General features: G+C 47.8%; 1 protein-coding gene across 3 annotated transcripts; it reads right to left on the bottom strand.

Annotated features, from left to right (window-relative positions):
• Positions 1-973: 973 nt before the first annotated feature.
• ubp1 (upstream binding protein 1) lies at positions 974-13,006 on the bottom strand. 3 transcript variants are annotated; one of them, XM_080515932.1, is made up of 16 exons: positions 12,138-13,006; positions 9,246-9,397; positions 8,289-8,365; positions 8,092-8,197; positions 7,894-8,000; positions 7,586-7,738; positions 7,362-7,472; positions 6,660-6,770; positions 6,406-6,512; positions 6,262-6,316; positions 4,872-4,965; positions 4,695-4,785; positions 4,453-4,571; positions 4,217-4,359; positions 3,572-3,623; positions 974-3,481 (listed from the first exon to the last, which is right to left on the bottom strand). In XM_080515932.1, exons 1-16 carry the CDS (start codon positions 12,251-12,253, stop codon positions 3,444-3,446), a joined length of 1,632 nt encoding a protein of 543 aa, XP_080372058.1. In that variant the 5' UTR covers positions 12,254-13,006; the 3' UTR covers positions 974-3,443. The 3 variants fall into 3 exon arrangements, with proteins under 3 accessions (XP_080372058.1, XP_080372057.1, XP_080372059.1); XM_080515931.1 differs by having other exon boundaries at positions 4,217-4,571; XM_080515933.1 differs by lacking the exon at positions 12,138-13,006 and adding an exon at positions 8,554-8,604 and having other exon boundaries at positions 4,217-4,571; positions 9,246-9,288.
• Between the last annotated feature and the right edge of the window lie 173 nt (positions 13,007-13,179).

Below are 13,179 nucleotides of genomic sequence, written 5' to 3'. Positions count from 1 at the left end.
GGTAGGACTTTTAGATGTTGATATATGACTTTCACTGTGCATGCTTGCTCATGTGGAAATGTCGAGCTTTTCTCTGTAGAACTGATGTATAAATAAAGTTGAATTGAATTAACTTCCATCTTTTTCTTAAAACTTTTTTTCTAAAGTGTTCACAAGCCTTTCTGGCTTCCTTATACAATGAGGCAGTTTTTGATGCTGCCTGAGGGGTCAAAGGTCACAGCCATTCAGTGTTGATTTTTAGCCTTGCCCTCTGCATTCTGAGATTTCGCTATATCCTCTACCGACACCTGGGTTGTAGATGTTGAAACGCTACACGAGCTGAAATAGTTGTAATTCTCGTAGATGTCGTCCAAATGTTTATGTTTTTCTTTCATTAGTTGTTTACAGGCTCTTCACGTTCATCTTTCAATTTACATTGTTTAATAACGTGTCAATTTTACATAGTGTAAAGTTGTTAAAATGATCAATTTACCAAATATGTAACTATTCAAAATAGTTCTCAAATCTGCCTGCTTCACGCTGAATAAACATAAACGTACGAAGAAGACAACTGCCTGTATAAAGATCAAAAGGCAAACAAGTTTCTTTTGACAGAGAAAAAAAAATCCTGCTCTATTTGTTTTCAATAATAATGGCCTTAGTTTGGTTACGCACTTTGATGAATAAAAAAAACCATTGATACAATATTATCAAGTTGGTTAAAGTGGAATAGAAAAGGGATGAATGGAATTGGACTGAACAAACTGTACAAGACAATTAATAGTGATAAGAATATATGTAACATGTCACAATAGAAGGAATAGAACAGTATTCTTACACAATCCCTGTACTCGGACTAATCGGGAGTACACCTTCAGGAATATGAAGTATTAATTGGACTTTTGGTCAGTTTGGCATTGATCATTATTTATTAATCATCCCATAATAATTGAGCAGAATAGCAGAGAAAGTTATGAAATCATTTATTCCCAGCACATGTGGTTGTGTACATCTCCAGCATATGATACTGTGCACATGAGAAGCATCAACATCAGGCTGTACATCAACAGTGGTCACCTTTCCTGCACTTGCACACTCTCTCTCACACACACACTCACGCACACACGCGCGCACACACACACACACACACACACACACAGATGGACAGTCAGGCCTTGAGGCGGACCAAAGCCTCTCACCACAGTCAGCCTGACCCGGGATCACATCTGCTCTACTCTCACTAATTTCTGGGTCGACAAACATGTTACTGTGTGGTGGTACTGGTTTCTTTTGAAAACCACGAGAGCTGTAGTGCTGCTCTGAGGTTCAGTGGAACCTAAAAACACCCCCCCCCCTTCAGTCTTGACTTGTTTTTATCTTCTTTTTTTTGTTCTCCTCATTAAGCAGATAGGAGGGTGAGGCTGCAGGACTACTGACTACACATCAAGCTTGGATTTTTGTGAGATTCTGTGCAGGCTTGGTCTCTAATGTCTGGAAAAGGGAGGGGGTGGGGGGTGGTGGGGGGTCGTTACACTAACAAAAACCCATCCGTTCCACCTTTTGTCGTCGTCCACATGCTCTTTACTAAATATCAAGCTAAACAACAATTTCACCATACCAACAGGAAAATGTCTGACAAATGACATGACGTTTTCTTCTCCGAGGATTAAAAATAAGGATTCACATGCATACGCGCACACATTCCGACACTCGACACGCTGAAGCGTAAACCGCCTCAAAGATATCACTCAGTACCAAAAATTAATAAGTCCGCTGACTCAGAGGAGCTGTGAGGTTTGCCGTCACTTTGCAGAGATGCACTTCAAAACACCCGACCTGCACCTCCTGTGTAAAGCTACGTTAGAAACAAAAGAAAAAACAAAAGAAAACACAGGAGCCTGGACATGGATGAACTCGAGGGGGAGTTTTCTGATGCGTTTCTACCAGCCTGCAGCACAGTGCGCTGTGAAGCAGATCCTGGAATGGAGCACTGAAGTAAAGCTACTGGGTTTGATCGTTTCAGAAAACCAAATGTTTTTAAGGTTCCTAATGAACGACGCGTGGCAGAGAAGAGATCGCGTCTCAGTCTGCAGACAGTTTGGTCCACTTCTTCACAGTGTGCAGGACTGTGCAAAGGTTTTGGGCTGATGCGGGGAGGGAGACGGTGCAAGAGTGCTTTTGAAAAAAACAAAACAAAAAAACAGTTTCATCATTAATCGCAATAGAAGTTCAGTGTTCCTACAGATTGAGGACCATTTGTGGGTTAATCGTCTTCCTTAGCTGAAGAATGAATTTGGAGCTTTAAATCAGTCCAAAACCTTTGCATAGCACTGAACATGTATGTATATTTGTCGGGATGGGGTTAGTTTACTTGATTTAATCCTTTCTTGCTCATTGACGGCCAATAAGTACAGCCGTTCTTTAAACCAGTGTTTCGTAATCAACACGCAAAGTGGAGGCGACGACGTTCGTGCTCTAACGTGAATAGGCGAGGTTGAATTGATGATGATAAAAAAAAAAAAAAAGGAGCCAATATGGCACGAGAAACATGTGAATTCAGTGAGTAACAGGTGACGGAAAGGGGCTGATCCATAAATAAAGCAAATAATGGAAAGTATGAAAAGCGCAGGCCGGACGAGACGTGTGCGAGGAGAGCCGAGCGTAATAATGCGTCCATCCATGCGGAGATATGGCCGCACGTCTAAATCACGCAGGATGCTTCTAAATGACCATGATATAAAAAAAAAAAAAGAAAAAAAAAAAGAAATCAGTCCATCTAAAAAAAAAAATAAAAATTTACATGCTGTCAACATTCACATACGACTGCCTGGGCATTTCAGGGGCTCACCAAGCTCAGCTGACTGATACATCGTTTAAGACAACCCCCATTGAGAATGTTGGAACAAGCAGAGTACGGTGGGATTCTCCTTGAAGCGGGTTAGTATGAGATCGCATGCTGTTCAGCAGTACAGGTTATCAAATACTGGCCGAGTGCTGGTTGTGCACTTTGTGTAGGGAGGGGGCGACGAGCAATCAAGAAGCGGCTTCTTTCCTTCTCCTGCCGGCCAGAACGCCACCCACCCCTCTCTCCGGGAGCCTGCGCCCTCCCTCCTCCACGCACAAACAATATAAAAAGACAAATAATAAAATCAAAAATACATAGAACATTGTTAACTTTCTGCCAAGTCGCACCTCACCCCCCCCCCTTTCCCCTCCGGGCCTCTCTTCTTTTAACTCGTCTCCAGTAATAATGTTTTCAATATGAAACAGTGGACACACCCATGTCAGATTCTAACATTTACATGGCTTTAGCGAAGTCTCTTGGCTTTCCATACGACGGTCGTTTGAAGAGAGACGGAGGGGAGAGTAGAAGACGACAAACGGAGGCAGGCGGGGAGGGACGGAGGGAGGCTTCCGCTCCAAGACAGGGGGTGGAGAATCAGTGGCGCCACCTGTCCTCCTCACTACTTCAGGATTAGGTGGAGTCCCTCGCCGAACTCATCTGGAAGGGAGAAAAGCAGGCGAGACCACCGTCAAACAAGTCCCCCCGACTCCGGACGGTTGAGCGACTCGTGTTCGCGCCGGGACTGACCTTTGACGGTGCTGATCAAAAAACAGCTCTCGTCAGGCAAGTTGTAAACCATCTGGAAAAGAAAAAAAAAGGGGAAGCGGGACAGAGAGTTGGTAGTCAAATATCACCGGTGACCTGCTGGCACAGTTTTGTTTGTCCTGCTGCACATTTCAAAATGTCTCCGTGCTCCAACACACTCGTTGTGGCTCCTCGCCGAGCGCTGCACGGGTCTGATAAAGAAGTGGTCATTCACACTCCGGCCAGAAGCGGAGATGGTAAAGCGCCTGGCTCTCTCTCCGAGGTGTGCAGAGCGTGGTCGTCGCATGACAACATGAGGCAGCGGTGTCGTTCATGGTCGGATCAAACACAAACTCGATCTCCTCCGTCTCCAAACACGCCGTTAACTTAATGAATCTCACACTCCGGCACCGGTGAGGTGGGAACGAGTGTCCTCATAAATCAGAGCTTGTTCATTAAAAATGACAACCGTGATGTTCAACCTCTTCGTAAAACGATCCCTTTCAATTCATCCAACTACGACACACTTGGAATCTCAATCCGCCTGAACTTCATTTGCACGTGCACGTGCACCTGCGTGGCGCCCGTTGCCCCGACAACACAGAGTCCTACACCGTGCGCCGTTTTCAGTGTGTGAGCGCGCCGTACCTGGTCGCTTAGCAGGATGTGTATCCCTGTGGGACCCTGTCTGTACACCTGGTTGATTTTCCCCAGCGGAAGGCTGCACACGCACGCCATCTTGCGGATGAGCTCTGCAGCGGTGAGCTCCTCTAGATACAGAGCGTGGTACACTGCACAGAGACACGCCGGCGTCAGACTCCACCCACACACACACACTGTGTTAATACAGACGGAAAAAAAAAAAAAAAAAGCAGCTTCTTCACCATGTAAACTAGAAGAGAGGCTGTGTTCTCCGTTTTCATTGGTGCCTTGTCCCTCCAGCAGGGGGCTCTCCTGAGGAGACTCCTGACAGACGTACACAGTCAACCTGGGACGCACAGACCTGCACACACAGCCTCGGTTTAGCCAGAAATCCTCCACTGCTGCTGGTCACACAGTGACGAGGTCGTGGTGAAAAGAAGGGAGACGTGTGCATTGTTTAGATAAAAAGTGACTCGTGGCATACCTGGATTTGAGTGCATTGAAGAGTCTGATCCCATCTGCTGGACCACAAATCTGGACCAGGTCGTCCCGGGTGAGCTTCAACAAATCAGAACCTTTGTGCAGAAGACACAAACGGCTCGTCAGTCACGAGGCCCGGCGGCGTGTGTTTTTTTTACAGAGCGGCGTCGCGCGAGCGTACCTGAGAAGTGAGAGAAGAGCCTCGTGTAGGAGCTGAATCGATTCTTCAGCAGCCACTTCTGTGTGTCCTGGATGGACGCGGTGGGGCTCAACTGCTGCGGGACGCCACGGCAACACAAGGAGACGTCAAGTCATCGCATACTTAATTATGCAACGCCGCGATAAGCTACTTCGAGCATCTAGCGATGCCATTGATCCGCTGGCCTCTCGTATTTTTGGGGGCCGTCAGCAAAAATGTGTTAAAAGTGCGAGCGTCGTGCAGAAATATTGAAAGTTTGTCCGCCGAGATATCAATAACAGACAAAAAAAATTGTCTTGAGGCATCTGTACCGACACTCCTCACTGCTACAGGTGTTCAACAGATGATCGACAACTGGTTTCTAAATCTGCTCCCACACCAACCTGGCAACCCTCTTGTATCTGTGCAGGGCTGAATATAAATATTATGAAAACGGGGTCAGACCACTCTTGTATCTGCCAGGGATTTTATTGGATCGGACTGATCGACGGCCACGTGAACAGCGGTCCCGACAGTTGCTGACTCGGCTCAATCAAAGTGTGGAGCCCATCTTTTGCGGTCTGAGCCGAGGTAGGTCGTTTATGTAAAACATGTCAAATAGTGAGATGTCAGAAACTTTTTTTAAAATTGCCTGACAGGTCAGTTTCAGTGTGAAAATGGTATTAATGGCAGTCTATTTCTGAACATTTCACGGCGGCTCGGCTGACTCGTCTAAAAAAGTTTGTGACGCCTCGTTGGAGTTTGAATAAACGCAAAGTGGTTTGATTTACAGATAAAAAGACTGAGGTCGACCACTATCTGTAGATCCCCTCAGGATTAATTTCAGGAGCAGGACTGAGAAATCCTCATTAAAAACTTGACAATTCTGTCATTTTGCGTTACAATTAATTTAAACATGGAAGAAAAAGTGATTAATCTCAATGCATTCATTAACTCTATAACATTTTAATTGACAACTACTATTGACACTACAGTAGTTTAACATTTGTTCTCTTCCAACAACTCTGTCCTTCACGCTGAATTTAAATGTTCATAAGTAGGTTGTTAATTTAGCGACACGTCTTCATGCAAGGTTTGTGGTGGTGACGAGCTGTATTACATTAAATAACAATACTATAGTTAGTGCTCCACGTATCAAACTTGTGAGAACGCAACCCAGCTCAACTACGAATAGAAAGCTGTATTATTCTCAAGACCTGTTGCCGCGAATCATTTCAGACTGAGCCTAATGGAGCGGCTGAGAACTGATGTCATATCCAATACTCAGACGTTGTTCTAGAACAGCCGGTTGAGAATAGTCCCGACGTGCCTCCCCGTGTCTGTACATACGGTACGTGACACTTAACAGAAGTGCAGAAAACTCCAGACTAACCTCAGAGTTGCCATGGCTGCCAGGGTCTGCCTGGTGATTGGGAGAGGACGAGTCACTGGGGAAACAAAAAGGATTAGGAGCGCCACGGCCGACACGCGTCTTATTTAAAGTGCAAATTGAACAAGTGCACACACACACGGGTACCTGTCCAGCACTGAGGAGGTTGTGTAGGTGGACAGCGGTGTGGAGGTGAAGGAGGGAGTAGCTGCCTGGTTGGTGCTGGCGTAGGCGTTGTCTGGCCAGGGGGAGCACTGGGCAGAGTCACAAGAACACCGGACAATCAGAGCTGGGAGATCACAGACGAGCTCCCCGGTCTTTCAGCGGGTCAGCCCCCAGCTAATAGAGCGTCTCAAGAGGATGAACGCCATTAAAGGTCGGGAGGAGAACCGTGTCCTTACACTGCCTCTCTTGGCCAGGGAGTCGCCACAGTCGGCGGGGAGTGTCCGCTTGCTGGACTTCTTCAGCTCGTGGTCACCGGCGTCTTCGATGATGGGTTCGAGCCTCGTCTGCTTAGGTAGAAACGACAGCAGGTCAGCTCGAGGCGCAACCGGCTGGACGACTGACCAGTGATGAAATGGAAGGTTTTCAAGCTCGTGTCTCCTTATTTTCTAAGTAAATACAGCCGGCGCGCTGCGATGTAGCGACTGGTCATCAAGTACAGGCTGAGGGTCGAGTTCAACGTGGATTTATCTTAATTGCCTGCAGGCAGGAAGATCTAGGAAAGAATTTGGGTGGATGAATAGACAACAAATTCAACAAAAAAAAAAATCGGTTATTGAATCCTTCAACCATCTCTTTAACTTCTGGGTCGTTTCTACCATTTTAATAAATTTTGCAAATATTCAGCCATGAGTGCAAATTAAGGATTCGGTGTCGTCTATCCATGATCTCGATCTGGATTCATCCTGGATGGCCATAGAGGCTGGAGCTCAGCCCAGCGCACAAAAAAACAAAAACAAAACCCCAACAACATTGGAATTTAACTGCAAAAGTCCTGAGAACAACAGTCACAAACCCGGACATTTGCAGTGAGTTGAGACGAGTGTTTTGTATTAATTTGAACATGAACATCTGGAGGCTTGTTGCTGCAGCAGACTGACCTCTGACAAGATAGTGGTATCATACGAAGGTTGGTACTTCTCCTTCTCTTGAGGTGTGCGTTTCTCCATCTTCTCCCTGTCAGTCTTCTGCTTGCGGTCGGCCCCTTTTGGCTGAAACAAAAACAAATGTTTTGTTGTTTTGTTTTGTTTTTTTAAAAAGGAGAGAAAACGGATTTGGACCAGAAGAATTGCAAGTCAGTGGGAATGTCTTTTTGCGTGTGCACCTTGAAGACTTTGATTTGGCAGGAGGCGGAGTGCAGGTGCTCTGTGTACTCGCCGCCGTCTCCCAGGGCGAAGGTGTCGATCTGGATCCTGAAGGGGACGCCCTTCTCGCCGCCGTGCTTTCTGGGAGTGAACTCTGTGCTGATGCAATGCACCTGCAGGCAGGCAGGCAGGGGGAGGGAGAGAGAGAGAGAGAGAGGACAAAAAAGAAAAAAACAGGAGCTCAAAGAATGTGTCTGATGTGGTAATTCACCGACACACCCAACAGATGGCACAAAGAGGTGTGTAGGTGTGTATGTGTGTGTATTACCTGCACAAATACAGATGTTCTTTTATTCATGTCCCACAGGAACTCTGCTGCGTTGAGCTGGGAGGGATGAGTCTTGGGTTCCACGATGCCCACAGACATTGGGATGTCTGCCACACACAAACACACAACTCAGCTCAAGTGACACACACACACACACGCACACTTTCATTGAACACAGTCGCCTCGCATCATCTGTACCGATGTCAAGGAGACGGTCACCCGGACGATTCCACTTCCAGCCCTCCAGCTGCTGGTGCTCGGTGTACTGCAGCCGGCGGTCGTGAAACACGACTCGCACTATGCTCTGCATAACACAACGCACATGTTTAGACACGGGGGGTCTGGGCAGAGTGAGCGGAGGGGATTTGCTCCACCAGCTGTGACGGTCCCCTCACCTTCACCATCTTGTTGGTGAGCTCCGGTAACTCCTCTGGCTTCCTGTTGTCCAACATACGCACCTCGTAAGACTGGCCTGAACGACACGAGAGAGAGAGAGAGGATAGCAAACTTCAAAAATTCTTCTTCCATTTCACATATTTAAAAGGCATCAGGAAGTTAATTGTGCCGTGCACAGCAGGGTGTGCACTTTCCAAAACACCATGTAAATACAAGTCAGTTATGCATTCTTGCTCTTCTTCTTACTCGCCAAACCAGACTCACTTTGTTTACCTCCACGAAATATCAATCACCAGATCCTCACCACGGCAGTATCTGCAAACATGCCTTGTATTTAGTCTGAGGCTTGAAGGTCAAGTCCGCCCCGACTTCATCTCAGAACGTGTCAGAAGGTGTAAAAATCCTCGTTTAAAGGCCGCACGAGTCAGAACAGACACACAAACTCTAACAAGGCTGAGGGCAAAAGGACACCTCCGTGTTCTAATCTATGAAACGTTGCAGCTTCAAATTGAGGCTGTTGGAGTGAAAATTTTACTTTCCTTTGCTTTTTGTGGACAAAAACGTTCAAAATGATCAAGCTACAATAACCAATGTATCTATTAGGGTTCAATATTGTACCATCTTGTATGAGCATGTATTTCATAGTAATCCTTTCACGAGCCATCAAGCAGTAAATGCTGACGTGCGCCATAAAGAGTTGATTGCAAACTGCTCCTGTTTTTCTCGATGTGGGAGACCAGGAACATCAGCAGCGGTTTCATTTTACAGTAATCATACTAATGTGCACTGAATTAATGTGGTAATTATTTATTGATGTTGGAAAGTAGAACACAAAGTCTTTTAGAACAATTTCCTTCATACGAGTGGAAAATTAAACTCCAGAACAAAACGAAAGTAAACGGCTTCGCTGGCTGAGGAGAGTCTCTCTCTGAACGTGCCGAGACGGTGCGTCTCACCTTGATTTAGGTATGTGAGCGTCTCGTCGTGCAGCTTGACAGCAGGCGAGGTGGCGGCGCACAGCACATACTGGAATGGGGGATTTTTGGTCTCGTTTTCCGGGGGAAGGCTGGAGTCCTCCTGCTTGAAGATGGGCAGAGCCAGCACATCACTGAATGTGAGAGAGAGGGAGGGGGAGAGAGACGACAGACGCAATCAGTTAAAGTGAGATCCAAGAAACCAGACAGATCCGACACCTGTTCAGAGTTAAGTACTGAAAGTAAAGGGCTTCTTTTGTCTTTGGCGGTGTAAGTCACAAGGATTCTCTCTTTCGTATGTCGGAAATAGTAAATGAATAAATTAATTAATTAATTAAAAAAATCTGCTTATAAATCTATCAACACATCAAACTGGTTTGCAGTTTTAACCGTTGATCTGCCCCGTTCCCCGAGGACAATACTCCACTGCTCCATGGTGTGGAATTATTAAATGGATCAGCCTATTTTAGAAGAAGTGACGAAGGCCTTCCAATCGATCAAATGGCCCTCTTGCGTATGCATGAGCCCGCAGCGGGATAAATGAACAGAAACACCCGGAGATGGTCGGAGCTGCTGACATATGGCATCTGTCAGACTTGACAGCCTCTCCAGACAGCCGACCTGTCCTCAGCTCACACTGCAGTGCTAACGGGCGTGAGCTCAGATCAAGTGCGAAAACACAACAACAATTCTCATCTGATTAAAGGGAAGATCTTTGTCGGGAAACCACGGAATCCAAAGTTGCCACAAGAGCAAATCAACGGATACAGATCCTGACATTTCCTCGACGCCGCTGCCAGACTTGGCCCTCACGTCACCGTCGGGGTTTTCTCTGCAGAGTTGGGGGGGTCACTTGCAGCACCGACCTGGGTGCTGCGGTCCTCCGTGGCCACGCTCGCCCGCAAAAAAACAGCGGACTGCTTCCTGAAACCCGAGGAGCGCGTTCCACCGAAACACACCGAGACATTCTGTTCCTGCCAGCTGCTGGCTGCAAAACATGCCCCGCAATCCACCCCGGCACCATGGACAGAACGACGTCCGAGGCCACCGATGCCGCACCCGTTGTAAGCAATTCACCCGCATGCATACCACCACTTCAGTGTTCGGTAAACTTGCTTACACGGGAAGGCGCCGCCGTCGCGTCCAGATAAAAGCAGATGGGGCAGGAGGTCGCTGATAACACACACATGCTTCTTCTTGCCTTTACAAACACCACAAACTCCCAGTGACCCATTACGAAACCCCATGCACACATACTAAGAATTACTACTCCAGCAGGTGGATTATGTGCTGACGAGTCCTTTTTTTTTTTTTTAACTCACTGAAGAAACACAAACATCGAAAACCTTCGTGGTGCCGATTTGTGCAGTTCTAGAGACTGTATAGCGCAGGGGTGTCAAACTCCTGTCGTGGAGGGCCAAGCGCTGCATGTTTTTCATGTCTACACGCTTCAACACAGCTGATTGTAGTGAGCAGCTTGTCATCAGGCTCTCTGTTCAGCTCAGGGATGAACCATCGTGAGATTTCGGTGTGTGAAAGCAGGGAGATATGGAAAACACGCAAGGCTCGGCCCTCCACGACCCGAGTGTGACACCCCTGGTATAGCGGGGTGGAGCCAGGAATCACTCAAAATGTTTGACAACAGCAGAAATGTCATGCTGGTATGTAAATATTATCTTTTGTCTAACAACGATGTCCAGAACATAAAGGGGGGAAAACAAAGTTGCTTCAAACAGGCAAACATCTTATTGGATTGCTGCAAAAATGTACAACTTCTATATTAAAAAACAAAAACAAAAAACAAACTAACTGCAAAGTGAATTGCATATCTGAAACAATTCTTTATAGTTAAACTCAATTCATTTCTAGCTTAATAAATGTGGTTCTCTGATTAATCAACTAAATATATTTTGGTTATGGACTTTTGGTTGGAACAAAAAACAAGAGCTTGTTTGGGGTTCGATTAAGACTGTGTGAATCACATGCCACTTTTGAAAAACAATTTTGACCGTCTTGTCAGAAAATAGATGAAAGGCAAGACAATAAATAACATTAAATTAGTCAATCATTTTTAGATCCGACCTCAGACAATAAAACTGCCGCTAATGTGCAACGACATCTTCATCCAAACAGTCAATATTCTGCTTTATGATGCATTACTTTCGTCTTGACATTTTCCTTCTTTTTGTACATCTATATAAACAAACAACTGACAGTGAACTTTGCTTTACATATATTGCATGCAGCATTAGTAGTTTTACTGCATGCTATAACCTCTTGTTTATCTTATGTGCGCATGGCAATAACTTTTGAATCAGTCACGAGCTCGGTTCAACTGATATCCAACCATTTGAGGTTATTTTAAATATTTTTTTTCACTACACTACACTGATGGGGGGGGGGGGGGGGGGGAGATTACAGCTCAAGCTATTGATACTGGTTCTCCATGTCAGACCATTTCGATGTTGAAGCTTTTGTTATCCTCCTGCTTCTCGAAAACAAGGCCACGGACCTGCTCTCACAACCCAAAAACACAACCTTCCCCACTGACTTCCTCGATGCTTTGGACGAGGTCTGACGAGTCCACCGACACCGGGATGGGGTCGAATCTAACGCGTGTCCGTCCCGAAGCGTTTGTGTGAATGTGGAGACGTTAATCTTTGTCTCTGATCGTGGCACCCTGCAGCGACTGCCCTTCTCCCAAATCCCAAAACAAAGAGGAACCGTCACTCAAAAACACAAAGGGGGGATAAACTCTCCAGACAAGAGGAGGGATGGAGGTCGGTGACGTGAGCACCTGGGGGACACTTGTCGGTGCTCGTTTCTACATGGACCCCCCCCCCCCCTTTCCTTCCTTATTGTGTCGCCTCTAACCTCATGCTGTAGGCTCCTGCCCCCAGCTCCTGTCCGATGCCGGACAGGCTGGCATCGAAGTCGTGCACCAGCCCCGACTCGATGGTGGCGTCGTCCATCTTCAGCACCCAGACCATGGACCCCAGCTCCTTGTCCTCGGGCTCGACTCGGAGGGCCGCCAGCTTGCTGCAGGTAACGAGCGGCCGGGGCCGGGGGGAGGAAGTGCGGGCTGGCTGAGTGACACCGTGAGAGCAAAGTTACGCTGCTAGCCCGCTAGCCGCTCCTCGGCGAGCTGGGCAGGCGAACTGGGAGCTTCCGACAGACACCGCCATACCTCCGCGCGAGCGTTTTGTCTTTTTTATCCCCCCTCCCCACGGAAAGTGGTGAGAAGTTCCGAGCCGCTCCGCTTAGCGCCCAGCTGGTCGTGACTGAGGATGCGAGGTGATCGTCAGCATGCTAATGGCTAACGGCTAGCGTTTACAAAAGCCAGCTAGCGTGGATACGGCGGCCCCCTCCCCGTTGATCCTCCGGGCGCGGGGGCTCCTCCCGACAGTCGGGCGAGGGTTTGCTCGGCGAAACCCAACGAGCGGACGGCGGGGTTGAATCGATTTAGTCCACACGTCGCATCCCACGCAGCGTCCACACAGCTGTTGCCTCCTGGCGGAGAAGCTAAACTAGCATCAACTTCAGCGCGAGCGCTAACTGCAGCTCTGCCGCGGCGCTCCCTGTACCAGCCCGACCGGAGCTCCTCTTCTCATCGCGGGGCTGGAATCAAGGCCGAGGCTCCCGCTCTGCCGCACGCAGTCCCCTGACCATCCAAAGCGAAGCGTTTGACACAGAACCAGGCATCAACATGGCTCCCTCAGCCTTCAGACTGTCGCCCTGTGAAGCCTGCAGAGAGCTGCCACCGCCAGCCTCGGGAACGGTGCCAGGGCGGCGATCGGCCAATCAGAGGCCGCCTCCTGTGCCCAGCGCGGAGGAATGAGCCAATCAGAGCCCTCCGAGCTTCCGTCATTGTGTCCAACTGTAGCTGCTCTCTGCCCTTCAAAGGGGACCACGCGCG

This window comes from Blennius ocellaris, assembly GCF_963422515.1.
Source record: "Blennius ocellaris genome assembly, chromosome: 20".
Lineage (NCBI taxonomy): Eukaryota > Metazoa > Chordata > Actinopteri > Blenniiformes > Blenniidae > Blennius > Blennius ocellaris.
The sequence above is the reverse complement of the archived record's forward strand: the minus strand, read 5'-3'. Positions and strand labels throughout refer to the sequence as shown.

Excerpts from the sequence above, each read along its gene's own strand:
- ubp1 (XM_080515931.1), bottom strand. The coding sequence starts at position 12,253 with ATGGTCTGGGTGCTGAAGATGGACGACGCCACCATCGAGTCGGGGCTG. Across the intron at positions 8,366-9,245 it reads GCTCACATACCTAAATCAAG|GCCAGTCTTACGAGGTGCGT; the intron begins GTGAGACGCACC and ends CGTGTCGTTCAG. Across the intron at positions 3,482-3,571 it reads TTTGATCAGCACCGTCAAAG|ATGAGTTCGGCGAGGGACTC; the intron begins GTCAGTCCCGGC and ends TCTCCCTTCCAG.